Genomic DNA, 27,952 nt, shown 5'->3' with positions numbered 1-27,952 from the left:
TAGATCATCGTCAGAGCACGCCACTTGCCCCTGTTTGTACTTTCACCAGCTCCACGTGTAAACCCTGTTGCCAAAACCCGCCTTCTCTCTAAGGTTTTGGGTTGCACGAGGGGGAACCCTTTCACTTCTCCCTTTGCTATAAGTCGCGCGAGTCGACTCCCCCGTGTTGGCCCCTAAACATCGTTTGCGGCGTCTCTTTGTTGTGGTCGCCCTCTGCTACTGATGCTAAGCGGCGAATTAGGGGGAACAAGTTTCCCTATTCCCTGTTCACTGCGCTATTGTGTTTGCTTACCTCTGAGCCGGGATATATGAGATGCTTGTTGTTGCCCCTGTAGTAGAAAACTGGGACTCTAGTTTGCTTTCATACTGAAATTGATGTCTAGCGTCAGTGCGTGAACACGTGTAGATAAATGTTTCACGTAGGACTGTATTTGATCCATATTACGTCACCATTTATCTGTTACGCAACGCCCCAATTTTGATTCATCACTTTAATATCTAGATTTGAACTTTTATTGCATACCCAAGATTTTATGTTTTCATTTTCTAGTTTAAATGCCTGTGTTGTTGTGCTGTCGGTCGAAGTTTAAGCTTTTACAGATTGCCGCAAATCATTTCCTTTACAAACCTAGCTTTTTCTGACTTATTGTTGCCCATACTATAGTATATTTAGATCACTTTTCAATTGCATGTGATATGCTGTGAAGTTTTTCTAGCAGTAGTGGTTTGACTCTGGGATGTGTGAAATTGCTATGTAGTTAATTTTGCCGCAACTGTTGTGTATACATTAGAAGTCCTGTTGCGAACGCACTGAGCGCCTGATCTTACTATTTCGTTGTTCGTTCAAAGATAATTTCTCCCTGCAACAGGCTTAATCTTTAAAACGGCATAACTTGGAATCGCCCACATTTTCATTCCTAGCATTACACAACGCATTCCACTTTGAGTATTTTTAGAATAGCTATTGCGCAACGTGAAGACTCACGCAAACAAGCATTTTCTTTTTTGTTTGAGCAGCTCCGGTCGTAAACGAAGGTCTGTGTTCTGATGTTCAATGCGGAAACTCGGCCGAGTGCGTCGTTCGCATCCAGCCTGACAGCACTCTTACGCCATCTTGTGTCTGTCCGACGTGCAACGATGTCCCGGTAACGCCACTATGCGGATCCGACCAGGTTTCCTACCGTTCCGAGTGTGATTTGCGAAGAGCGTCTTGTCTGAAGGGAAGCGAGATTACCGTGGTTCGACCACTGGCGTGCAGTAAGTCATATTGCCCCTACCTGTTTTTCGTGTCGTAAACCACTAGTTTGACCTGATAAAACATCAAGAAAATTCAGTGTGAAAACCACTAAATCTGTCGCTATATTTTATGTGTTTTATCAAAACAAATGCATTTCGCTATAAAAGCATCATCAGTGTCTAAAAACAAAATAAAAAGCGGGATGAAAGAAAAAATACAAAACCGCAAGAAACCTTTCCTCTGTTCCTCTGATAAAACATATTAGTTTTCTGTGTTACATTCTTAGTGTGCCAATAAGCTAAAGCGTCGTTTACGTTTCAGTATATTTGAAAGGCCAAATATATGTAAATCCCCTTCATATGTATCTTTTACCGGGTTCACTGTCTCGTTTAGATCCGTGCGAAGTTTTTAACGGAACTTCTCAGGAATTTGAAAACACTTGCCCTGGGATTTGTTCGCTGGGTGAAGACGGATCCCCTGTTTGTTGCGACACATTCCCGTGCCCTGATGACGGACAACTTGTCTGTGGGAATGACGGGAACAGCTATGCCTCGGAGTGTGCACTTAGAAGGTATGGTGTATTGTGTTCCTTAGATATATATACATGGGGAAACATTTGGTTAATAGTGGAACTTGACTAAGCTCAAAAAACGCACACTTGCCAAAATATATTTCTTGATCTAAAACGGATGAAACCCGACTTCACACTTGGTCTCATTTGTGCTATAATTATACCTACTAAAATGTAAGTTTTGTTTTTGTTTTTTAAAATAGTTCACGTTAGGGGCCGCTTAAATCTCTGGCTACGTTGGTCATTGGTATTTAAACCATGATTTTCCACAGACACGCGTGCAAAACTGGTCGAAGTTTGTCCGTCCTACAACCTGGTTTATGTCCTTTAAAAAAACGTAAGTGAGATTTTTGTCCAGTCAGCCAAATCAGATTCGCCGCGATCCCAAAAAAACGTTTAACTTTGTCGTATTAATTTGTAGTCATGACAACGGTTCGTGGGTCTGTCGGCATCAAAGCGGATTCCCAGTGTCCAGGTGATTGTGATCCGGAAACTCAGCAATTCCAGAAGTTTGTTGAAGACATGGAAGCTGTCGTCAATGGGGTTTGTATTTGATCGTGTTGTGGAGTTAATATGTGTTGAAAACTGGATTTTCCTCCAACCGTAGGATTTGCAAAACAAAAACTTCGACTCGCCTGAGACTTTGACGTTGGGTGAATTTACTGTGACGGGAAGCAGACCCGGTAGTGTTGTATTGATCTTCAAGTGAGTACAAAATTTTTTACAGATGTTTACAACTGCTTGTGGTTCCTCCCATAAATGTAACCATGTTTTCATGACAAATGTTCTAATTTTTTTTACTTTTGAAGCGCCAAAAAGCCTTACTTTTTTATATTGGCCTTTTTTAGAACAGTCCAACATTTTAATCAATCGAATTTTAATAATCGCGCTGTAGTATAGCACTTTTTTGTGGTATGTTACTTGTTTTTCCACTCTTTAATTGTATGTGATTGCATTTTTTACATGTAAGATAATTAAACATTAACGAAATTTTATTTTAAATTCTTGAAACAAACCTTTTTGTAAAAAAAACAATGTCAAACTCGATTAAACTCTTTGTTACAGAGCTTACGCGTCCACACGATCCCTAGTGATCAATAGCGATGACCCGCCGGACTCGAACACAGCCTGGATATACAAACGACTTTTCGACCCAATCAACGGAGCTATCATCAATGCCGTCCTTAACAGCAATGTATCGTTTGTTGAGGATCGAGAACCAATGGACGACTTCATCGTCGAAGGTACTACGACCGATAATGCTTATCTATACGATATCACATTATCCATGTGGCCTTTGACCGCGGTTTACTTTAGAGTTTAACCCGTTGTTTTAGCGGTCGTGACCAGAGTTGTATGATCTTTCCAAATGCAGCGCTCACGATTGTGGCATAGTTCGCTTTGATCGTTGGCTGCCTCATGTCATGAAAGCACTCGACAAGTTTTGATTGGCCAAGCGAGCGCCTCAACATTGTATCAACTTGATATCTTGTAATTGTTGCTGTCGGACCTTCAGTGTGGTGTGCTTGCGGTTTTATTGGCACCGATTAATTGCGGTGGGAGGTCGCTCTGCCTCTCGAACTCTGGGCAGTAATTGCACACTGTCAATGGCACCTCGTATTGATCTCATACCTCTTCTGTGTGATCAAAGCCTGTATTTGTTTGCATTGGATAAATGGTTTTGCCCTGTAAACGCGTTTTCGTGGCCAAATGTGCTACTTCTGAAGCAAGCAGAATTAATTTTTGTGCATCTATTTTGCAGATGTTTGCCTGCTAGAGCAATGCAGTCACGGCGCGCGATGTGAGATCACCATTGGTAACTCCGAACTCCAGCCAATGTGTTCGTGCAACGGTGTTGGAAACTCTGACTATCTGCCAGTCACCCACGCATGTAAACTGGCTACGGACGGGGCAGGTGCAACACACACGTTTGTAAACATGCAAGCAGCTCACAAGTTCGCCTGCAACGCTGAAACGCAGCTTACGTTCCAGGATGTTTGTCAAGGTAGAGTATTGTAGGAAACTGACAGTGTTCGAATGTATTTTACGTAACATACAATTTTGCCAGAGATAACTTCTATTTTATGCAGTAAGCTGTTTATACAGCTTGTACAGGAACAAAAACTGTGTAAATGTTTGTTGTATTGTGTAACGTTTGTTTCTGCGTTTACCGTGCAAAATTCACCCCATGCCATATCATTACCGCAATGATATCGTTTCACACTTTTCACCCCTTACCGTAAAAAATAAACTCTTAACTCCCGCACTGCCACGCCATGGATTCATAGAGGTGAGCATAGAAAACGTAAAAAAAACATTTCGGAAACAAAAGATCCGCTCATCCGATTTTTTACAACATACTTGCACAGGTGATTCTGAAGACCCATGCGCCAGTCAAGGTGGTTGCCGTGGTGAAGGCCAATCGTGCGTCGTAATTAACGGCGGCCCAGTATGTGAATGTATTACTTGTAACGACGTGTATAAACCGGTGTGTACGGTGGATGGACAAACCTTCAGGTAAGGGTTGTCTCAACGTTGTTTGTAGTGTGTGTTTCGCAGAAGACGGTTCTTTACGCGACCATTACTTTGCAGAAGCGAATGCGAAGTCCAGCGACACAACTGCTTGTCGTTTGGTAATTTGGTCATCGCGCGACATGATGGACCTTGTGGTAAGCAAGATACTTTATCGTAGCGTTTTTTTTATAAATTCTTGGTTCAATAAGGCCGAAATGGTCATGAGCTACCAGATCCATGCAAAACCGGTGGGTTGGAAGAAATTTGCGACCTTTCATTTTTGCTTTTCCAGTGAGCGAATGCGACGGTGTGACGTGTGCTCCTGGCGAACAGTGCGAAGTGAATAACAACGGAGCTGTGTGCGTTTGTCCCACAACGGTAAGTAACACACAACCTGTTTCCCACAGTATTATGTTACCACAAAAATATTACGAAACATGCTAAGAATCTCAAAGAACAGAGTGAGTTTGCAAGAGATAAGAAACGAATTATACGAGAAAGTGAGAAAAAGTACAGGAGAAGTGAATTAGAAATGAGTCAAGAAATCGACGAAAGAATGGGAATATGAGACAAGAAGAAAAGTGAGTGTAAATTAAAAAATATCTTAGTTTCGTGAAGGTGCAGGTGTAGAGTTTCTATACGTATATTGAAAGCGGTAGATAGCTTCAGCAGATTTTGAGGTAGAAAAATAAACCAGAGTAACAGAAACAATGTGATTTAATCAAGGAAACTGTCAAAATCACTTAAATTTATTCAACACAATGTGTTATTGTTTAGTGTATCGCTGCCATATCCCCTGTGTGTGGTACGGATGGTGTGACGTACGACAACGAATGCGAACTCGTGGTAGCAGCTTGCAAGAGTAGAAGCAAAGTCACCATGCAGTACATGGGCCCGTGCGGTGAGTATCACATAAACTTACAAGTAATGTTAAAATCGCCGCTTAAATGTTCGGTGTTTGGCGACAGATGACAGAGATCGATATGACCCGAGCGGAGAAGGTTCTGGAGGCGACGGTTGTAATTGTAACTTCGGTGCGGTGTGTGTGACGACGCTTGATGATGAAGACTCTTCTTGCGTATGTGACATCAGATGTACTAACAGGTGACTGTAAATCTATTCGTTTATTTTGTTTTGGCCTAAAGTAGTAAACCATAGTTGTAAGAATATGACGCGTTACCGAGCACCGCTGATTTAGACATGATTAAAACGAGCTTGTTCTTTCAGGCTTCGATTTCAGGCCTGCTTACAACTCTGCTACAAAGCGTTTAGACCAGGGTTTCTCAACCTGGTCTATACCGCTTACTTCTAAGCGTTTTGTAAGTCGGTACGCGCCAACAATCGATTATGGAAAGGGAACAAAAAGCTGATTTTTTAAACAAACAATAAAAAAAATAGGATTTTTGGTAAAATCTTTGAGAAGCTTTGGTGTATGTTTTAGTTTTACCACAATTAAACTGTGCATATTTGTCAAACACGGTTTTTATGTTTTTTAGTCCTCCTGGAGAGGTTTGTGGTTCAGACGGGAAGACTTACGCGAATGCGTGCGAGCTTATAAAAGCCCAGTGCAAGAAACAGAAGACTATCAAGGTTGTGTACAATGGCTCGTGTGCAGGTTGGTTTCCTATCTATCCCCTCAATATACTTGTCTTACCGTTTTAACTGTTAAATTCGCACACCGAAAAAGGCATGATATTTGTTCAAACCCTTTTCTCCTTTTCCATTTGTGAACTAAAGTACAATCACTGCTAAGTGCAGAGGTACAGCGCACCTTTCGTCAATCACTTAATGTCACATTTATCGACTTGTTCGCAATTCGACCCGTCAAAAGTATGCCACCACAAACCTACGTTAAACATTCCGTCTGAAAATCGCAGGAAATCTCGTCTATCGAGTCTTGCTCATCCGATTTAATACTAGAGTACTTCACTCGTTTGCGGCTTGCAAATTACATGTGTTTGTTACGCGAAAATGTTGATTCTGTTTATGTTCGACAGCGGCATGTCTGAGCAGTAGATATGGTTGCTGCGAAGACGGTGTGACAGCGGCCAAAGGTTTGCAACGATCCGGCTGTCCAGGTTAGAACTCATTCTCTTTTCTAACAAATGTGTGAGACACAATACCAATGTGGTTTGAATATTGATAAATAACTTAGTCACCACACTACTTTATTTTCTTAACGAGTTTAAAGTCAACTGCTTCTATGCATTGCTATGATTAAACCGCGGTTTCATACATTTTAGGTTGCAATAGCTTTGGTTGCGGTTAAAAGGTTTTAGAGTTAATTGACATTGCTGGCACACTAGCACCGACAACATGTTAATTTTATAATTCTGCTGCGTATTTAAAACTTGTTTTTTTTACGGCAGAAAAAAAGTATGTTGCTCCCATTAACCGCAGCATTGTGTACAAGTACTGCACTAAAAACGAAGTACTGGTTCTTACTTATATAGTGCATTTAGGCTTGTATAAATACATTTGAAAACAACCCTCAGAATACAGCACAGTCTAAAACCGCCACAGAATTTGTTCATATTTTCCAAACCTGACATAAAAGCCGTTTATATTTATTGCACAGAGAAATGCAACTGCAACGAGTTTGGTTCTTACGAGACAACTTGCAACCAAACCACTGGTCAGTGCGTGTGTCGGCCCGGTGTGGGCGGAGTCAAGTGTGATCGCTGTCTTCCAGGCTATTGGAACTTTGTTTCTGTGGCAAACAAACAAATTTCAGGATGCATGTGTAAGTAGAAGAAAGTTGGTTGCCTTTAATTTTTTGGTTTGTTGTGTTTGAATGTGAATTACTGCTTCTTTTATTTAAATTTGTGTAAAATGTTGTCCTTTGCGTTTCAACCATTGCTTTATCGACTGTTTTTGGCACGTAGTTTTTCCTATTGTTACAAAAACCAGCATTTTTTAGTATGTATCCATAAAAACATTTGTTAAATTTTTGGAAAAGTTACTCTTGGCTTTTCTGTTCCGCTAAAATCCATACGTAAGACTGTCTTATTTATATCTTGCAAATTTACAGCCTGTCGATGTAACCCGCTCGGTTCGATAAGAGACGACTGCGACCAGATGACTGGAAGGTGTTCGTGTAAGGAAAATGTGTCCGGAACCAAATGCACTCACTGTATGATTGGAGGCGTGGAAACCTGGATCACCAACGACCTGTGCGAGACAGGTAAGATCCCGGGCAGTTTTTCATGACCAAACACGTTGCTATTTGATTGTATTTCAAACAATGTGTATCAGTGTGCACCCTAATGCAATGTTTTTCTTACCGGCTTTAGAATAATACAGGTGGTATTTTATAGTACACCTATTTTATCTTTTATAAATGCCATACTTGGCTTCCAACGCTAGGTCAATCATACCTGGCTTCCCACGCCTTAGAGAAGTTACCATATTGGCCTATTTTGCAGGCACCCAATCTCCAAAGTCTTGTGGTGAATTGAGCTGCCGAGCAGGACAAGAATGCGTTGAGAATGTGGACGGCTTGTTTGAATGCAGATGTCCGACGTTGGCTTCATGTAACTCTTTCCTCGGAGGCAGCGTAAGTTAAATGGCTGTGTTTTGTGCATATTTTTGGTCTGGTTATTTAAATGGTCACCCCAAATCAAAATGTTATCATTGCAAATATATGTGATAAACGGAAAATTTATCAGTTTGTATTTAATTTAGCACACACGAGCTTTTACTAGTGTCTTGCTCACAAAGTCCTAATTTCAACACTGATTTCTTAAAGTAAATGGTGGAAAATGTGTTAATATTACCACCCTTCGTTGCTATAACCTTGCTTCTTGCGCTTTCACCAAGCTTCTATTAAGCAGTCGCCATTTTCTAATAACTCATAATTTCTGTTTTTACATGAAACTTGCAACTGCCAGTGTTCTGTTAGCTTAAAGGCAAGTAGCATGCTAGAGCACTTTTTTCATAGACTGTAGCTGTACTAACTCTTAGCCTAGAGTTTTGCCCTTTTCCAAGTTTAAGTTATTGTTTTGAAAATAATTTGCGTCTTGTCAACTAGGATGCGCGTCATTTTAAGTTCTATTGATTTGAATATACTTGTTGATAATTTGATCCTGCATTGCATATAACAATTCACAATCATTTTTGTGCATACAATTTTCATAATTAATGTCACTCAATTTGATTATTCTTGTTTCATGCTAAAATTTTCATTGTTCATTTGCACTTAATACTAATTAAATAAAGGCGTTCATAAAACAGGTGTTGATAATATTTGACAATGTACATTTTTTTAAGCCAACATCATCATACAGATAAGTTAGCATTCGTTGCCTTGGTAAGCCGTATACATATACCGTTCACTCCAAAGCACCTGCTTGCACATACACGCATATTAATCGCGCCTAAAAAAGTTTACTATAAAATAATTTGCTTTCACTCAGGTTTGCGGAAGTAACGGGATCACGTATGCTGATGAATGTCAGATGAGAGTCATCACCTGTAAAGAGGGAATAGATGTTAGTGTGGCATCCGAAGGACCATGTATAAGTACGTTATATCATAACTTATATTTTTAAATCAGGGTTTTAAACGAGGGATGTCCCTACGGGGATGCGAGGTTGCTGAATCACTCGGGATTATTCATTACTTTCCGGAAAATTAAGTCTGAAAACTGGCTGGTGATTTCGAAAGGGTGTCGAATAAAGCTTAAACATCACGGTTTTGAATGATTAAATTTTTTATTGTGAAAGACAAATTAATTAGTAAATTAATTAGTAGACTCTCTTAACACTCCAAACCTGAATTATTCTCGATGTTGGTGTTTGTGTGAACTAGATCATTCAGAATAAAAGTGTAAAACGATTTTCGCTCCGTAAAATAGTGTGTTCGTGCGACGGTTTCTATGTCTTTTTAGGAATTGAGCCACTGGTTAAAATAACTACCACTCCAAAACCAGAACCTGAACAAACAACAACACAAACCACGACGATAACAACCACAGAACCAATTGCTGTTCCCGAACCCACAACCACAAAAGCTCCAACGACGCCAAAGGTTACTCCGGAGCCTGAACCGGAGCCTGTAGTTACAGAAAAATCCACCACCACGATGAAAACGACAACAACTTTTCAACCAAGTCCGGAACCTACTATGGAACCGGAGCCGGAACCTGAAAGCAAACCGGAGCCAGTGATGTCTTCCACCACTTCGACTGAATCGAAAAGCACTCCTGCCACAACTACAACAGTTGTGATGTCAACATCTTCAGCGCCTGTCGACCTTACATCTACAGAGGCTGAAACTGGTGTGAACCATATTTTTGTAGTTACTAAGGGGTGTCTTATGTTGCCTAGCAAGCCAAGGACAAACAAAATCGCCGCATTTTGAATCACGTTTTATACATAGAATTTATGTAACTTGAAAAAAAAAAAAACGTTTAAAAAAATACATAAAATCCCTTCGGGGTCACGTTTTAAATGAAGGCTACGTCTATGTTGGCTTCTATTTTATGGCAGTATTTGGTGTAAAGGGCGTATTTGGTTTATGGCTGGGTTACGGGCAAGGCGGGTATTGTTGTAAAAGGACAATGTAAATCTGTTTCGCTGCACTTGATCTTAATGTATGTATTTTGAATCTTAGGAAGTGGATGCATGGGAGATGACGAGGATGGATGCAAGGAAGGATCTGGTGGTGATGAAGAGCAGCCAATGACAAGCACCGAGGTACAAAGCAAAAATATTAGCCTTTGTTTGCTCAAACATCGGTTATATTTTTATGTTTTAATTTTCGCCATAACAATAACGAGGTTACTGCCAACCTTTCAGAAAATCGCCACTACTATGGCATCTACCAAGGAAACAAAAGTCTCGACAGAAGAGCCAGCGGAAAAACCAACGCAAGGTATTTCAACTGAAACTTTTCTCATAACTGCATCACTATTTCTGGGCCTGTAACCTTATTTATATATTTTCGCCTTTGTGTAATATTACAGAAGCTATGGATAAAAAAGTCAATTGTTTTCATGTACTGTCTTGCCATTAAACTAATCCATCAGATTTTTGTCTTTTTCTAGCTTTCGTTGGTTATTAATACGGAACCAAGTGACAAACTCAACTTGTGTTACAACTACATGTCTGCAAATACATATACATGTGTTTTTTATTCAAAATCCAAAACCATACATTATTGTTTCACCAATTCACATTTCCAATGTATATCAGTTATTGTTGTTTTTACTTTCAAAGTCATCGTCATAAAAGTGAAAATATCCATTTCGTTTCGCTCGCTCGGTGAGTGTTGCTACCACGTGACTGCATTGTCTTTTTTTTCGTGACTGCATTGTCGTGTGTCATTGCTGTCGTCACTGCTCGAATGTCGTCACAAGCCGCGTGCTGTTGTATTCATTCTTTTGTATCCACTTCTATTTGCAGCACCCAGTATGTTCAACGGCACAGCTGACTTCTATCGGGTGGACGGACAACGGACATATTATTCCCCCGACCTGGAAGACTCATCTTCCGAGCTTTTTGCCGAGTACAGCAACATCATAAGCTCGGAGGTAAGCCACTGGTGCTATCAAACTGGACCAACAGACCTAATATGATCAACTTTAACTAGTTCTTTCGCCGAATGTGTTTTGTGTACCATACCTTATTTATGTTGTCGTTCATAAGAGTAAATCCAACGCAAATCCATATACGCTTCTGCTGTACTCGTCCAATCAATCCACGCCAAAGCCCATTTAAGTCAAGTAGAAACTACACTTCAGACGCTCGCACAACCGCCACTGGTCGTGCCCACATTTATGTAAATACTCTATTCCCTGTTTTCTATAGGTTATGGCGTTGGCGGCCCAGGAACCTCTGCACGGCAAGGTCATGACCTTCAGCATTAAGTCGTTCAAATCCAACGTATTTTTCCTCTCGACTGGTGTCATAGCGACTTTCGAGCTGGGCCTGGCGCCTGGTTCGGATCCGGTCGAGATCCAGGACTCGCTCAACCAGCTTTCAGGCGAGGAGTACAACTTCCAGATAAACATCCCCACAGGTACGCCCTCCACCGGTCTTCAGTGACGCACGTTGGTGGTAGTTATCTAGGGGGATCCCCGCGTGGTGAAGTTTTTATTGCGTTCTTTCATGTGTGTAGAAAATCGGCGTTCGCGCATTTTGCATTGTTTTATTTCATTCATCCTCGCCAGTCATACCGTGTAATTGCGGCGCCAATTGTCATCCGAATGCGTTCAATTCTTCGCCGCCTAATTCAGCATACACATTGCGAACGTACAGCGAAATTTGTGCAGCATTCAATCTTTAATCTTCTTTATTCGCTGAGCCGAATTGCTGCATATAAGACGTCTGCTTTTTAAGTAGAAAATACGTTAGCTTCTGATGCTTATATCAAGCGTTTTCAAACAGTCGCCTCGTCATAACATTGTGCTTGCTAAGCTTTACCTTATGATATTGCTAAACTTGTATATTCCGCCTATTCAAAACTAAAGTGATCGCCTAAAGTAATTTAAGTATCCATGATTAGCTTTATCGTACATAAGCTTGGTTGATTCTCAAAGCGTTCTCGCGATGTGCCAAAGTTGTTAAAGTTCAAGCTATGTCCATGCGTTGTTGTGGCAACGTTCGTTCGGAGAAAAACAAGATGAAAACTCACAGAAATAAAACCGTCCCGGTTTTCAACTGTGTGCAAGTGTGCTTTTTCGATTTCAGTTCATGCAGTGTACATAATTCAGATTCGCTTGCTTATATCATGCCTGGCTTGATTAACATGCTTTTAATGCTTTGGCTTTGCACCAGCTTTTATGGCTTGCGTGTAAACCTATATCCACCTTTGCTTTATAATAATCATTGCACGCATGTTGTAGTGCCTTGGGACGGACAGTTTTTTGTGCCGTCGTGTAGTGTATGATTGCCTTGAAAGCTTAATTGCTTCTCCAAACCTACAGCCTCGCTGTGGTAGGACTCGTGGTGTGCGTGCCCTGTGTGTTGGGTTGTTGTGTAGAGTGTGGGTGAGCGTGATATTTTCCTATCTTCTTTGCCTTGCGCCAGTCAAAGTCAGTAGAATCCGTGCTACACATGCCTATAAGTGTATGTTTGCCAACTTTTGCCTTGCGTAGGCTTTTATGCTGATTTTTACGTAAGCTTTGGCAGCATAGCTGGGAAAATGTATTCGATGCAGTCAAAAACACACGAAACGCCAAGTTTTGTTTTAAAGGAAGTTAACTTGAGCTTAAAAGTACCCTGTTCTGTAACGTGTGATTATTGGCTAATAGCAAGTCTGATATCAGTCAAACACAATTGTTTGGTTTTATAAGTCAAATTCAAATTTTATGGAAACAAAATGTAAATATTTATACTGCACATTTTAAACAAGAATCACTTAGCAAGACTTTGACTGGTGCTTTTCTGGTAATCATCTGCGGGTTGATTTCTGTGCGGTGCGTGTGTTTCGGGTGTCAATTGTGGGAAGAACAACGTCTCTTCATGCTATACGACCCTCTTTATAGACCAAAGTTCATAAAACGCAACGGTCTTTTGACTTGGGTAATATACCCTATACTTTGCGCTAATTCATGCAATGGAGGCTGTGGCAAATTTGAGTGATTTGGAACGGCGAATTTTGCAATCATCATCATACAGCACCGCCCTTGGGTTGAAATTGGCATGCACGCGTTGGTCACATTTAATTCCTGCACCGCCTGAATTGGCGACTCCCACCAATCATGTCTTGCCCCTCATGGCGCACAATCATCGCTTTGTGCACCCTTCGCTAATGATATATCGCCCCTTGTGATTCTGCCAAACAATTTCTGCCCTATAGTGCTCGTTGTAGCCTTCCCTATCTTACTGGACTGACGTTTTAGTAGCCGCTTAACCCCTGCGGAAGGCATGACAACAGGCCGCAAACCCTAGTGTCCAACTCCGCCGGTGCCGTAAACCCCCATGCCGCTTTGGCCGCTGCTGCTTCAATGCCCGGTTGTGACGCCACAATGCATTCTAATCGCTTTGTAGAAAGAGAGGCAGCAGCCTTTATGGGTAATTTGCAGTAGTTCTGTGTATTGAGGCCGTGTTGTAGATGATATTAATATGTGCAAATAGCTGCTAGAATTAAACGTAGATCAGTTAAAGCGGCACTAAGATGCCTGTTGAGGTACATCTGGAAACGCTGGCTTACGCCATCAGCGTCTGCCGGCCTCACACCAAGGGTTAGACTGCAAAGCTAATTGAAGCCGAGAAAAATCCAAATTTGCCACATCCTACATCTGGGGCTGCCGGCACGTTTGTCGCTGTCTTTGGCGGCTTTATGTGTTATATGCTCGTTGGTTCCGCCAGGGCAAGAGAACTTGCTTGTTCACGATTGGCCGTTTCCGCCGCTGGATGGCGCCGAAGATCTGCGCGATGGCTATAGCATGTCGATACCGGATTTCAAGCGAGTGTGTAAGTACCAGTGTGCCTGATAACCGAGTGCTATGCTTTGTTTTTGCGCACCAACCGAAGTGACTGGGCACTGTGAAACAATTTGTGGGTGTTTGTTAGGTGTGATCACCTTTTTGCTTTGGTTTTTGCACAAAAAATTGTTGATTATGTTTGCCTTGTGAGATTTGTGCTGTTTTGGCGACAGAAGTTAGCTTGTTATATTGCCATATTACTTACATTTATATAGCAATTCCCTATGACTTTATTTTTAATTTTGTAACATTTGATGTAACATACAATATGTGCTTTTGCGCGTCGGTTCATCCACAAATCTTGAGATATTGGTTACTTTTTTATCACTAATGTATGCAAAGTGGTTACAGACAAAAATGCGGTTTCCAATATTTTATTTTTTATCGCCATGTGTTAAAAAGACTTTTTCGAACCGAATTTGAGTTTTTAGTTGTTGTATCTCACCACAAAACGAGTTTTAAATGTGTGGACACCATACACTGTTTGCTTGTGTTCAAATGTTTCTAACTGTTGCCTTTTATTAACAGCACCCACTACCAGTGACAAAATCATGTGTTTCTTGTGATTCATTGTCCACGTGTGTGGTGTAACATGTCACTCTTAGTTAAAAAGTTTTTATCTTTCCACAGTGATATCTTCCCCCGTTCCCAAGTCAGTATACGAAGAAGGTAAGAATAAATCTGTTCCGTTTTGTTTTTGTTTAGTCTTTTATATTGATAGAAGTGTAGATTTGCCACGTTATCTCTTAGTTATTTCAAAACAGATTTATAAAATCAAGAACCCTAGACAGGAATTTGCTCATAACTTTAATGTATAAATTGGTGTGACTGTTATAGTCTCATAATACTGATTAGGGCATGAGCTTTTGCAAAAACGTTTAAACAAAAAATATCTCCATTTTACGTCTATTTAGGCCGTCATCTATCTTACTAAACTCATGATTCATTTTGGTCATAAAACATACCATTTTAATTTTCAAAAACTTAAGTCAAAAAAATAAATAAAAACCTCATTACTTAATATACCATTAAGTCGTAAACCAACTCTATTTTATCATTCAGACACAGAATGGACAATACCGCAATTTGGAGGAGCCTCGTATGCCGAATTCCGTAGTATAGCTGCAGTGACATCCACAACTATTGAGATGAGGTTTCGATCCTTCGACTCAGAAGGTCTTCTATTCTACGCCGGAACAAGTGACTTTATTTCACTCGCCATCAACAAAGGTTACCTGGAATTCAGGTAATTCAACGCCATATCTCGCCTGGGCAAAGTTTGCTCTACCTAACGAGTACACTATACTAGCATGCGTTGAAACTTTACATTCTTTCAAGTTTTCCTAGGCACGTTTATCGCAATATCATACGCATATAGATACAATAGTGAAAGAGGTGATAACATATCATTAGGACTGTCCAAATTGAAGTTTAATGTATGAAGCGAATCCAAAATTGCAATCTAGATTTTGAATTCATCCTATGTATACACCATTTCTTCCCGACATGGTCATTGTGACAAAAAAGTACTTACATACACTTTTACGGACTTAAATTACAATTTTGTTGACTCGCTGTACCCAGGTTCGACACTGGTTCCGGCGCTTTAAAATTAAGAAGCAAAAGACCGTTGGACGACGGAGAATGGCACAGTATTGTCGCAAGACGTAACAGAAGGGAAGGAATGTTACAGGTAGGACATGGGATTTTCAACATCCCAATACATGAATTTGTGTTCTTATTGTGGGAAACAGAGATGTAACTATTCCCGTTTTTAGATTGATAACGATGGCAATCCCGTTCACGGCACCTCCCCTGGCCCAAGACGGGGTTTGAACCTGGATTCTAATGTTTACATCGGAGGATTCGTTTCAGTCGACAGAATCCTGTATGTATGTGTGGGGTGAAACATCTGTAATGTTTTTTAAAAAATAATCCTACGAATTGAATGTCAATAATAGACAGGAACAGACGATTGTGCTCGAAACAAATACTCTCGATCAACCGCAAGCTGTTGTTTGTTTGCACTTCTCACTTAAACTAACGTTATAGGTTTTGTTGAAACAGGCATCAAATCACTTATAAGGGCATTTGGCCAAACCTGAAACTTTCGCCCGGTTTCGGTTTGACTTTTTTCTTAAAAAACATTAGTGAATTCTATTTTTGTTTCCATTCCAGTTCCACAACCATTCAAAACCAGGTCGGCGTAGACAAGGGTTTGACTGGGTGCGTTCACAGTGTTTCAATTGACAATTCGGAACTCGTCCTTAACTCATCATCCCGAAACTGTATCAATGCCCGCAGGTATGTCAACTTAGCAGACACAACTTGTTGACTTTAGAGGTTGAATTGGTTCTTACTCCTTTTCGACGCCCTTACATGCCTTTTTCGTTCCAGAGGTCCAAAATTTCAGTACACTTGTGAGAACTTAAGCGTTGTATTTTGTATAGAATCGCCGAATGTGGTTCATCCCCATGCTTTCCCAGCAAGTGCCGTAACTCTGCAAACTGCTTTATCACCAAACAGGGTGACATCTTTACCAACAAGTGTCAATGCAAGGGATTATTCGAAGGTAAGATTTCTTCGTAAACCTTTTAAGAAATGCTCTCGATGCGGTATAACGAAACACTGTCGTTTAATGCAGGACCCACATGTGAACAACCTGTTACAAAGAAACCGAAAGATCCATGTATCGCCCATCAGTGTCACTTGTCATCAACATGTGTGAGGAGTGAAAATGGTGACGGTTACACTTGTGTGTGTCCGCCTGGAAGGTCCGGATCCCTTTGTATGGATTGTGAGTTTAAACTGTTTTGTTTGAGTAACTTGCTGTTATTTTAATGTAAGGTGTCTGTTCTATATGTAAGTACATAAAAATCTAATTAGGCCAATGTTTAAAATTTGTCGCAAAAGTTTATCTTTGCAAAGCGAAAGTCGTTGTGCTTTTGAAATTGGTGACAAAGTTAGAGTGTTCACGACAAAATGAAAATCGTAGAACTCCGTGTTAAACTTATTTGTTGCCAAAATCCGCTTTACGTCTCACAATACAAATCATACTAACGTTGCTAGCCAATTTCTTCGATTTTTTGTATTAGCTTACAATATGTGTAGTTTGGTACCGAGCCACGAACCACTGCATTACTTATGTGGGTATGGATTAGCAGTTGTATTGTTTTTTCTTACAGCCGAACTTGACTTGGGTGGTCCCGGTTACATGCCTGCGTTTGCCGAGGATTCCTACTTGCAGTTTGAACCATTGAGCAGTGACGTCGCTTCGTCAATGTCGGTGGAAGTTTTGTTTTATTCAAGTCAACCCGACGGTCAGTTCAAGTTTATTCATAATTTCACATTTCTTATAAAGTCAATAGTTAGATCCCAGTTCTTCAATGTTGTGTAACATGCATTGATAATAACACCTTTGCTACAGATAAGAAAAAGTAGAACAAAACTGCTGCCCTATAGAGCACCCAAGAGCGCGGGCAAAGCCAAATATCTAATGTGTAAGACCTTTTATGCCCAGGTTTGATTTTCTACAACGATCAACAGAAGGAGGGCAAGAGTAGGAGAGACTTGGTAGCTCTTAACCTCAAAGACGGATATCTTGTATACATGTACGATCTTGGACAGGGGTTGGCAAAAATAAGGTAACTTGAAAATAAATAAAATAGGTGTATTACTTTACTAGAGTGCATCGTTTGTTAAAAGGCATTTAGGTAAGCTCAACTAATTCCACATTTAATGTATTAGGAGTGCGTCACCGGTTGGCCTCAACGAGTGGCACGTGGTTCGATTGTCACGTGAGAATCGTCATGGTGAGATGTCAATTGACAACGGACCTACAGTCCAGGGAACGTCACCGGTAAGTTCACAGCCATTCCATAACACGTTTATTCAGCGATAGTTTTATTTTATGGGCTTTATATTGTCAATAGGGTAGCTTATAGACTATATTATAAGTTATAGTACTTAAGGATAGGGGACATCCGGTAATCGGTAGATTTTCACCTCTGAATGTTATATATCACAGAAAGCTCGCACGTCCGTGAAAAACAAGGTTCGTTTGCCGTATTAGTGTCTTATGTGGTTTCGCTGTTGTTTTACATTTAAAAACGATGCACAGAAGCGTGAAAATTGTGCACGTCAAAGTCATGCATTAGTGATAATAATATATACTCAAGACATTTGGTTACAAAATGTTGTTTCGACATGCTTGCTGCCGTTGGTAATACATACTTGATGTCGTGGTTATGTCGATGTTTTTTGAGATTGTTGTGGTATAAATGTGTTTCAGTTGACACATTTTAACTGAATTTTTATGCTTTTTCACGCTAGCGCAAATGGTATATGAAGCATTGGGTAAGTTCCAGAACGAAAGGCTTTTCAGGATATGCCTCGGCTGAGCTGAGTTTATCACTTATCTGCTGACAGGGATTGACATTTTTATTTTATTTTTATTGCGACAGAATCTCCACTCTGAGTTGAACGTGGACCAACCTTTATATCTGGGTGGAGTTCCTGACTACACTAAGATACCGAAAGCAACCGGGATTACAACTGGCCTTGTTGGAGCCTTACAAAAGGTAAGTTATAAAGATAAAACGATTTTTTTTAAACAAAAAAATGAAGATAAAAAGATTTTTTTACTCAACGCAAAATTGTTGGCACATAGGAGGAAAAATGACTGCACTTTGATTCACACTTCAAACAGGGGCTTTGTAACGAAAAGGAAAAAAGAAAACTGCCGATTTTTGAAAAATTGTGAAATGATTGCTTTTTTTGTCCTTGCTTAAGCTTTTTTTGTTTACGGCACATTTCTCTTTGTTACTATTTTTCCAGGTTGCTGACTGGAAATAAATAAACATACCTGTCTGATTTCATATTTTGGCAACAATGTTACCACCCACTAATGAAACGATGTTTGTGTCGATATTTCGGAGTAACAAAGTGTTTATGTTTGTAGTTTGAAGTCAACGGGATATCGCTGTCTCTGACTCCTGGTGGCGGAGTTGCGCAGTGGAATGTGCAGCCCTTCAATGCACATGCGTGTTATCATAAACCTTGTGAGAATGGTGGAACGTGTTATCCCCGTAAAGCCGAGTTCACCTGCTTGTGTGCAGAGGGTTACGCCGGTTCCCGTTGCGACGAACGTAAGTTGAAATAAAAATCAAATTTGTAATGCAATTTATAATTAACCCATTTTCCATCATTGATTTTACCATTCTTTTGAAAAAATTGTACCGAATATTCGCGGTTTGGTCAAATTGGCTTTGTATTATAGTGTAAGTGAAGTCCGTTTTTGCCCGTTAATGCATACTTGCAAGAATATAAGTCTGGTCCATATTACGGAAGTTAGCCCAAATCATATAAACAGAAACTTTTTCAGTTAAAAAACAAAAACAAAAATGACGATTGTTCCGTTAAGTCCTTTTCATACGTTTCAAATCAATAACTTGACTTTAAAGTTTTTTATGTTGTTGTTCAAACAGGGGCATCTGAAAGAACAAGTTCAGTCAATGTATTACGCGATGAAGCGGCGTCGGCGGTTTACTTCGACGGGAAGGTGGTGGCAATGTACAGGAATGCAGTGAAGGAAAAGTAAGTTACATTTTGTTTAAAGTTTTTGCATTTTAAATACTAAGAATAACATGACCGTTCGTAAATTTTTAAAACGTTTTTTTCTGTTTTAATCGTATTTTGTGTTAAGTAATGATGGGTAAACGTATGCGTTATAGTAACCTCCAGATTAGACTGTCAGAACTTAGGTGCGAAAATATAGTGCAATGGAAATTGGTAGAGATCTTGACATTTTTAACTTAAATCCTTATCTAATTTACTTTTTTCTTGCCACCCGCAAGAGAGAGCAAAAACAATTTTATTCCAATGTAAGTATTCATGCCATCAGTCGCTCATCATTCATCAAATCGTGGTCAAAGTAATTTATTTATTGTTAGTTAACTGTTAAAACTACATTTTCACTACAAGTTAAACAGGTTTACTACAACTGGTGACAATTTTCTATCTATTGTCGTTTTTGCAGGGCCTTCACTCCAATGTAAGACGAGTGTTTTTGGAAACTAACCAGTTAATGTGTCTTCATTCTAACAGTCATTGAAATCATTTTGTCCACATAACTTGATCAATATTTAAAACTTCGAAATGTTTTCTTGTTTTGTCATCACACTTTATGCTCTACAAAAACTTTTTGTTTTAGTTTCCGATTCCTTTTCTTAAATGTAGTTTTTGTTTAAGTACATTCCATGTCATATACCACAAATTTACAAAATCAACATGATTTTGTTGTTCTTAATCGGCATGCATTGTCTTTTGCCCCTAAGTACGTTTTCATGCATTGTGTTATGTTGAAAACTTACAAAACTATGCGTTTGTAGTGGTTTCTGCAGCAAAGCATACAACGTATATGTCTCTAAATCATAGACTTTGTTTCAAAATTTAAAACTTTTTGTGGAAAAACAAACGTCATCAGTGCATGGGTATCTGAGTTCATTTAGAAATTATATGAACCATTCAACCAATACATTACTTTTTCCCACTTGCCCAAATCCAATTCATTTAGTTAACCTCCTTTCTTAACACTCTTTCTATTTAAGGAGTCGAGCAACTCGCCATAATCGCTTCGAGCTTGTGATACGCACCACTGCGCGTCACGGTCTGCTGCTCATGGCCGGCAAGGCGATCGACAACCATGATTACTTGGCTGTAACTATTAGCGACGGACGAGTCCACTTGCGATTTAACCTCGGTTCTGGTCCTGCTCACCTTATTTCGGAAGAGCGAATTAACGACAACAGTTTCCACACCATCAAAGTGGACAGGTGCGATCTATTAAAGTATATTATAAATTGGCTTGATTCGGGAGCATTGTTTTGCTAAAACCCAACTTGCACATACAGAAAATTCGCCAAAGCCACGCTGAGCGTCGATAACGGAATACCACAAGAGGTTGTAGCGCAGGGAAATACCCGGGAACTGAACACAGATGGAAATGTTTGGATCGGTAAGCAATAGCCTAACTGAATTCTGCCCTTGTGCATGCATTTTCAATGTTTCTTCATTAGCATATGTGTAAGAAATATTTTATGCAATAAAGACAAACACAAAATTGCACAATTGCACTAAAACAATTATCGAACTGAAAACAGCTCCGCAACATTACAATGTTATGGAGTTTAAACGGATGCAATTACTAAATCTAGGTTCAATACGCTGCAATAACATTCACCTTTTCTTCGAAACGAAAATAAAACGCGCTTTGCTTTGTTTTTAGGTGGTGTGGACTATCGACCCAGAGGCGTCGGCCTCTACAAATCATTTTTCCACTCGTTTGTCGGTTGTGTGTCGACCTTTAAGATCCATGGTGAGGTTGTAAGCTTTAAGGACGACGCCCTCAACACACCCAGCCTGCGTTCCTGCCGTGACCGGTGATCTCACTCTGCTGACCCGGACGCAAAAACATCGCTACGCTCCGGAATAAGGGACGGCGTTTAAGACTGCGCTCAAAACTGCCTGTTTCCTAATATGGGTATAAAAGTTGGCCCCGCCTAAGGATAAAAAAATGTCCAAGGTGGCTTTGACGTATTTCCGTCATGTAGTTTGGAATGTTGTTTTTATGTAACTGTGGCAAATCGTACAGGAGTTGTGTTTTACTTATGGTACGATTTGTTCGCCCCACCCACTTAAACACTTTACAAATCTTTGATATCACCGTTATTGCAATTGATCACTTACACTAGTGCGTAACTGTTCATATCACACAGTATCGTCATCATGTTGTCACTTTTCCAAAAGGGAAAAGGTATTGTGTGCGGTGTAGTTTTTTATTATTATTTCTATATTGCGATACTGTGTCGCTCTTAGGATAACAACCACCATAGAATGACGAAATTCCTTTTCTGTTTCTTTTGTTTTATGAGCATCAAGACATCTGAAGTCAAATAATTTGTGCTGTAGACTTTGGGTTTCATGCTCAACAGAAAGAAATGGAACAGGACAATTCGTTTTTCTTAGATTTTACACCTTTCTAAATAATTGTCTTTTGTTTGTTGCTCGACGATCACCCTTTTATTCCCACAATTGTTCCCATCTATTTAATCCTGGTCAGGTGCAAAGCTGTTGCACTTGCTTTAACCTCCATCAGGCATTGTTCAAGTTAAAAGTGAAGTCAAAATTACACTTTTCAACGTATTTTTAGCAAGACTAAAATTGTTGCAAGTTGAAGCAAAAATATTTTTTGAAAAACCCAACGAAGCCCATTTTTTACTTGTGTGGATGTGTAGGAACTAGGTAATTGTGCGTACCCCTATTCTGTAGTGCACTATTTATTGCTTGTCGACATTCGCCAACTTTTGTTTTTCTTGCGTCGCTTGTGATAAAATTCTGTCCACCGCCCCTCACTGTACGAGTTGTGTTGTGTGCGATCGCCTTTTACCCTTTTTCGAATTTCGACAAGCGCAAAACGACTTGAAGATGCTGATGTCAGCATAAAGCCTTCACCGCAATTCTTCTCACAAACTGAACTGTTGAAAAACTTAGGGTGGAGGATTTTAAGATAGGCCTATTAGTGGTCTATTGTGTGGGTCTTTAATAAATCATATAAAATAGCAAGTTGTTTCCCAACATGTTGTTAACTAGTTTTAATTAACCAACAGTAACCACTATTAAACATTGTTTTGAAAAGTTTTCATTTTATTCTTTCTCTGTACTCATTCCTCACTTATTTTGCGCACCTCTTTATTTTTTCGGCTTTTGATTTTTCACAGCCGCACGTTTCAGCATATGTCGTCGTATTTCTTGTTCAGATTATTTTTTGCAAGCCCTCTTATTCTAATGACTGTATTTTTTGTTCTACCATCGCGCCCACAATTCGTCGTCACATTGAATAGATGCCATGTTGTTGTTTTTGTTGTTTGCTTTTAATAAATAGTACATATACAAATGAGTGGAAACTTCTTCAGATAATTGTAGAAATCTCTGGCTGTTTTCGGCCAGCAGCCGGCATTAATCAGGGTAATAATCTGCGGGTCTCATACTCGATATAATCGATTATAGTTCTCAATGAAAGTAAAAAATGAATGATTGTCACGATTGGATTTGAAGAATGAAACTGACTATGTCGGTGTTGTTTTTAATGCATTTAGGTTATCGTCACCTCAAACAAAAATTTGATGACGAAAGTACTGATAAGAAAAAGTCTAGTATTTAGTAAAAATAATTTGCAATGCAAACAGTTGTAGTATTTGTTTAAACTATGCATTGGTGGTCAAATAATATTCGGTACAAAACAATGAGGGCAGAGTAAACATCTTTCCCAAATGTGCAGGTGATTCCCCTTCGAGCAGTGTTTGCGCGCTGGAGTTAATTTACAAAAGCGAGTTTACAAAACAGAAAAAATGTTACCTTTTGATTTTTATCTACGACGACTATATAACAGCGAGCTGCTATATGCTTGCACGTAGTCGAAAATCCAGTACATTTCTTGGTATTTTATGTTTTGTTAAGATGGGTTTGTGACTTTAATTTGATCATTGATTAGGTTCTATTAATTGAACATCACATCAACTGGCAGGAAAAACATTTTCATTTGTACAAAACTAGTTGCATATCTTCTCTCTGGTAAAATCTGCAATATGAGTAACATTTACATTAAAGAACCAAGTACATTTGGAAAGGTTTTACTTCATACTTCTATGGGTGATATAGATGTTGAACTATGGTCAAAAGAAGCACCAATAGCATGCCGCAACTTTGTGCAGCTATGTTTGGAAGGTGATTAACAACAGTTATTTAGCACTAATAAAAAATCACAAAATGTTGTCAAAAGTGCTAATTTAACTTATGACAGTTACATTTTCTGTTTCTAATTTGATTATGATTATGATGCCCCAGTCTGGTCAAAGATTTTAATATTCCCCATTTGTCATTCACAAGGATACTACAACAATGTAATTTTTCATCGAGTTGTCCCAAACTTTTGTGTGCAAGGAGGTGACCCAACTGGTACTGGTCAGGGTGGGGAATCTGTATTTGGAAAACCATTTAAGGTACAATCTGAGCAGATTGAATGTATTTGTGTGTGTATCAGTGTAAACACAGTCTATGTTTTATATCAGGATGAGTTTCACTCAAGGTTGCGATTTGTTCGAAGAGGTCTTGTTGCCATGGCAAATTCAGGTCCAGATGATAATGGAAGTCAATTCTTTTTCACCCTTGGCCCATGTAATGATTTAAATAAGAAACACACCATATTTGGCAAGGTAATATTCAGTGGACGATTTCAAAAACATAATGTATTTATACAGTGTTTCAAATATTGTAAAAAGATTGTTACTTGTTTTTAGGTAACAGGGGATACAGTCTACAATCTTGTTCGACTTGGTGAAGTTGGGACAACTGGTGATGAACGTCCTATTAACCCTCCATTTATTAAATGGACCAAGGTACAAGTTGAAACCATGCTGTGTTATATGCTGACAGTTTTAATATTCAAACTTCCAACTAACAGTTTGTTTATGTGATTTTAAATGAATAATGGTGTTTTAATAAATGATGATAGGTAATATCCTTTCAAACCAGCTGGTAGTGCCTGCTTATGAGCAAGTTATTTAGATGCTATGTATTTACGTCAACACCTGTTATGTTGGGGAAAAGATTATTATTCAATTTTTGAAAAATATGAAGTGAATATGGAGTAAAAACTTCCGAGAATTTAAACACTGTGACAAACTCAGTGATCTGACAATTACATTTTACTTATTTATAGGTTTTGGCAAACCCATTTGATGACATAGAACCAAGAGTAGACAAGCAAAAACTGGAAGAGAAGGCTGGAAACAAAAAGAAGAAGAAAAGTCAAATGAAAGCAACCAAGTAGGTTGACTCAAATTTAACTCTGTTATACATAAAGTCTAAAATTACAAGCATGTTATTATTTTGTTGCAGAGATTTTAAACTTCTATCTTTCGGGGAAGAAGCTGAGGAAGAAGAAATTGAAACAAAACAGTTTGATGAGGTGCATTTTTATGTTTACACAGTTCAGAACAAAAAACATTATGTACACTATTCACAGTTTTGAATAATCTAAGCAAAAAAATCAAGAGAAAGTGTATTTGCACCCTCCGCGTGCGTTTTATTTTATCTCCGTTTAATTGCTTTTACCTTTTACTTTGTGTCACCCTTTTTTTACCTTTGTGCGTCACCTAGTTGCATGCCTTCTGCTGTTTTTATTTCTTATAACCTGATTATGACAATAGCACTTGTCGAAACATCGTGTTCTACACAAATGGCTCTGATTTTTTTGCTCAAAAAACATTATGTTTATACAGTTGTTCCATAATTGCAAAAAATATTTTGTGCAATTTTAATTTCTAGAACATTGGACAAAAAAGCAAAAGTAGCCACGATGTTTTGAATGATCCTAAACTAAGTGCACGGCCAGCTATAGAGGCTGAGGAGAGCACAATTGAAAAGAGGAAGCATGATGAAGTTAGTGAAAGTGTATGTACAGGCTTGACTTTTGTTTTTTTACCAACAATGTCAAACCTACTCATTGCACAAAACAGGATAGTGAAGATTCAAGTGGTGACTCAGAATCCTCAGGTGAAGAGGCAAAATCTGGAAGAATGCAAAGAATTAAGGACAAACTGAAATCCAAACATGCAGAAAACAAGAAATTAAAGGTAGTTGTTTTTGTTTTACCAATTAAAATTTCTATTGTATTTTAATCCTTATTGTTTGTTAGACTGAAGAACAGGCAGAAAATGAATCTTTTGGAAAGGAGGATAAAAGGTTTGTACATAGACTGTATTTGTGTAATGGTTAATTGAGCTTAAACAGAAACATTGGTGTTGATAGTGAAGAATTGAAAAAAGAGTCAAAACGTCTTGCGCGAGAAATTCTTAAATCACGTAGAAGGGGCCTGGAAGCGTTACAGAAAGATGACAAACGTGCAAGTGATTCTAGCGGCGATGATGGTGAGTTGGACTTACTCAAAACACTTAGTTTAAAATATCAATGTTATATATGCCCAAACTGCTTTTGAAGCTAGAATCTTGTAGGTCAGTGGTTCTCAAAATGTTTAGGGCGGCACATTAACAAACTAAATTTTCAGTCCATGGCACAGTTTGCAGCTCAACATAACGAATGTTGTTGAAAGAAAGTTTATTTCCAAACTTTATTGTGATGACTAAGGTTTCCTTTCGTGAATACTAAAACTATGCGCTTTTAAACGTTGTTTTAAAAGTCCGCCTGGATTTCGTAATTCTTAAAACACCAAAGAAAAGCGTGCACTTAAAAACTACGAATCTCTCGTGGAACACAGTTCGATAAGCATTGCTGTAACGTCAATGGCACTTTGTTACACTTTTCAGAGGAAGACAACTCGAACCCGCTTTATGCTGACTACAAGCAACAGCAAAAGAAATATAGAGAAAAGACGTCAAAGAACACAGAAAAGGGCTCGTCAAGAGAAAGTGCAGTAAGATGCTATTTTTTCTCACTTGAAAGTCCAGAGCCGTATTAAACCGCCACAAACATTTGACTTGCAACCAGGATTTGACTTGCTGCAGACCCCTTGTGTAATCCATTAAACAAAAACCTCTGGCCTGTCTAGAAAGCATTACTGTATTTCAATCTTTTCCTATATTTCGTTAAAAATATCACCGCATAAACCAGTAGTTCCCCACCAGGGGTGAATTTGTGTCACAATATTAATCTCTTACTGGTTGTCTATGCTGTGTGTTATTGCTGCATTTGTCATATATGAGCCGAGAAAAAGAAATTTCTCATATAATCGATTTAAGGCAGCAATGCCAAAAGTTTGACTTCTGTTCTAAGAATTACATTAAAATGTTAATGTAAACGATATTTTAGCAAACTAAATTTCTAGGGGGTAATTAGATTTGAATATCGACGAAAAGGGTGCACAGGACAAAAAAGGTTGGGAACCACTGGCATAAACTGTATGAATGTTAACCTGCGTAGTTGTTCAACATTCAAATACCTGTCATCTGCTTGAAAAAATACATTTTTCTGTATTATTTCGCAGACGCTGGAAATGTTAAACAGCTTTAAGACGAAGATGTTTTCAATGCGGGAAGAGGCTGGATGGGAGGATGAGAATCATGATGGCAAAGATGAAGAAGTGGAAGACAAAGATCAGGAGCTGGAGGATGAAGAGGACGATTCAGGATGGTGTGTGAATGCGCTAAATGACAACATGTGTTGCGAGAAGCGATCCAAAATACTTTAATTCAATAAAACCTTCTTTTACACAAAAAAATGTTTGCTGTAAGGCATACTGTATTAAAAAGTATTGCTCTTTCAGCAGATAGTTATTGTAAAATCCCCGACGTTTCGACGTCAGACGCCTTTATCAGCAATGGCCTTTACACATACCTTTCAAGCTGTACGTCGTAAGTCTAAATATTAGGTTTTAACTGTAACATAAGGCGCAACACCGGCAAAACGAAACTACCTTGATTTTTGTATTGTCATGCGCAAATTTCTTGAAGTTTATTAGCTTTTTTGTGGCAGGTTGCTTCACCGCCTAAAACACACCACCGAGCTTCGCGACGCCAAAGACGTGAATCGGGAAGTAACTGAAGATCGGTTTGACATCTCTGATCCCCGAAATCCTCTCAACCAACGCAGGAGAGAAAAATCGTCTAAAAAGTAAATGAAATCTTTGTTTTTTAGGGTTTCGTATATCTTACGTGAAATTGTATGCTCCGAAAACGGTCCAACTTCTGTGGCCAAGTTGGTTTAAACATTGCACGTTCGTTGTTTGTCATCTTAAGGATGTTTCACTGCAAAGTATATGTTTCTGTTCAAAAATGATTATCAAAACGTTAAATTGGGAATTCTTACGATTTCTGTTTATTGCACAGGCACAAAGACAGCCGCGAGAGGTCGCACAGGAGCGAACGTCACCGAAGATGAACGCACAGCATTTGTTTTGTTTGCAATGCTAGAGGTCAGTATTCGAAGGTCAAAGGTTTAAAAATGTGGCTGACACTGATCGAACTTGTGTGGACATTCAACTTCTTTTCCTATGTCACTTTTATCTGTCTTTTACCACTGCAGTCTGTGGTTTGTTGGGCTAAACTGAACACGATGTTTGTAAATTTGGATTTTCTCGATCATGTTTTGAACGCTTATGAGCTGTTAGCAGGTGTTGTGTTAATCT

General features: G+C 39.2%; 2 protein-coding genes across 10 annotated transcripts in view; both read left to right on the top strand.

Annotated features, from left to right (window-relative positions):
- LOC145225400 (agrin-like) overlaps positions 1-22,705 on the top strand; it is a 46,213-nt gene extending 23,508 nt beyond the window's left edge. For 2 of the 8 annotated variants that reach the window (XM_080092086.1, XM_080092082.1), the window contains 42 exons: positions 1,018-1,257; positions 1,631-1,808; positions 2,081-2,145; positions 2,230-2,351; positions 2,416-2,513; positions 2,874-3,052; positions 3,571-3,813; positions 4,178-4,325; positions 4,401-4,477; positions 4,615-4,700; positions 5,100-5,223; positions 5,291-5,426; positions 5,819-5,937; positions 6,320-6,400; positions 6,901-7,065; positions 7,354-7,506; positions 7,748-7,878; positions 8,738-8,843; positions 9,211-9,600; positions 9,936-10,018; positions 10,121-10,196; positions 10,727-10,854; positions 11,132-11,342; positions 13,637-13,741; positions 14,383-14,421; positions 14,815-14,998; positions 15,337-15,445; positions 15,531-15,640; positions 15,931-16,056; positions 16,203-16,324; positions 16,397-16,549; positions 16,938-17,072; positions 17,273-17,396; positions 17,500-17,611; positions 18,216-18,332; positions 18,713-18,899; positions 19,239-19,347; positions 19,608-19,634; positions 19,790-19,804; positions 20,361-20,585; positions 20,664-20,767; positions 21,038-22,705. In XM_080092086.1, coding sequence (XP_079948212.1) covers positions 1,018-1,257; positions 1,631-1,808; positions 2,081-2,145; positions 2,230-2,351; positions 2,416-2,513; positions 2,874-3,052; positions 3,571-3,813; positions 4,178-4,325; positions 4,401-4,477; positions 4,615-4,700; positions 5,100-5,223; positions 5,291-5,426; positions 5,819-5,937; positions 6,320-6,400; positions 6,901-7,065; positions 7,354-7,506; positions 7,748-7,878; positions 8,738-8,843; positions 9,211-9,600; positions 9,936-10,018; positions 10,121-10,196; positions 10,727-10,854; positions 11,132-11,342; positions 13,637-13,741; positions 14,383-14,421; positions 14,815-14,998; positions 15,337-15,445; positions 15,531-15,640; positions 15,931-16,056; positions 16,203-16,324; positions 16,397-16,549; positions 16,938-17,072; positions 17,273-17,396; positions 17,500-17,611; positions 18,216-18,332; positions 18,713-18,899; positions 19,239-19,347; positions 19,608-19,634; positions 19,790-19,804; positions 20,361-20,585; positions 20,664-20,767; positions 21,038-21,195 — 5,600 coding nt within the window. In that variant the 3' untranslated portion in view covers positions 21,196-22,705. The other 6 variants (XM_080092090.1, XM_080092089.1, XM_080092085.1 and 3 more) reach the window with 5 other exon arrangements.
- A 545-nt stretch (positions 22,706-23,250) lies between these two features.
- Positions 23,251-27,896, top strand: LOC145224541 (spliceosome-associated protein CWC27 homolog). 2 transcript variants are annotated; one of them, XM_080091071.1, is made up of 14 exons: positions 23,251-23,535; positions 23,698-23,810; positions 23,880-24,023; positions 24,108-24,206; positions 24,530-24,636; positions 24,709-24,778; positions 25,138-25,251; positions 25,329-25,445; positions 25,508-25,554; positions 25,621-25,739; positions 26,136-26,242; positions 26,813-26,958; positions 27,301-27,438; positions 27,654-27,896. In XM_080091071.1, exons 1-14 carry the CDS (start codon positions 23,397-23,399, stop codon positions 27,703-27,705), a joined length of 1,512 nt encoding a protein of 503 aa, XP_079947197.1. In that variant the 5' UTR covers positions 23,251-23,396; the 3' UTR covers positions 27,706-27,896. The 2 variants fall into 2 exon arrangements, with proteins under 2 accessions (XP_079947197.1, XP_079947196.1); XM_080091070.1 differs by having other exon boundaries at positions 25,138-25,263.
- The last annotated feature ends 56 nt before the right edge of the window (positions 27,897-27,952 follow it).

This window comes from Phallusia mammillata, chromosome 4 (genome assembly GCF_965637545.1).
Source record: "Phallusia mammillata chromosome 4, kaPhaMamm4.hap1.1, whole genome shotgun sequence".
NCBI lineage: Eukaryota > Metazoa > Chordata > Ascidiacea > Phlebobranchia > Ascidiidae > Phallusia > Phallusia mammillata.
This window is presented reverse-complemented; position numbering and strand designations above follow the sequence as displayed.

What these genes read in the sequence shown, in the direction of transcription:
- LOC145224541 (XM_080091070.1), top strand. Translation starts at nt 23,397, where the DNA reads ATGAGTAACATTTACATTAAAGAACCAAGTACATTTGGAAAGGTTTTA. An exon ending in AGTCAAATGAAAGCAACCAA is followed by an intron (nt 24,637 to 24,708) that starts GTAGGTTGACTC and finishes ATTTTGTTGCAG; the next exon opens with AGATTTTAAACTTCTATCTT. An exon ending in AAACAAAACAGTTTGATGAG is followed by an intron (nt 24,779 to 25,137) that starts GTGCATTTTTAT and finishes TTTAATTTCTAG; the next exon opens with AACATTGGACAAAAAAGCAA.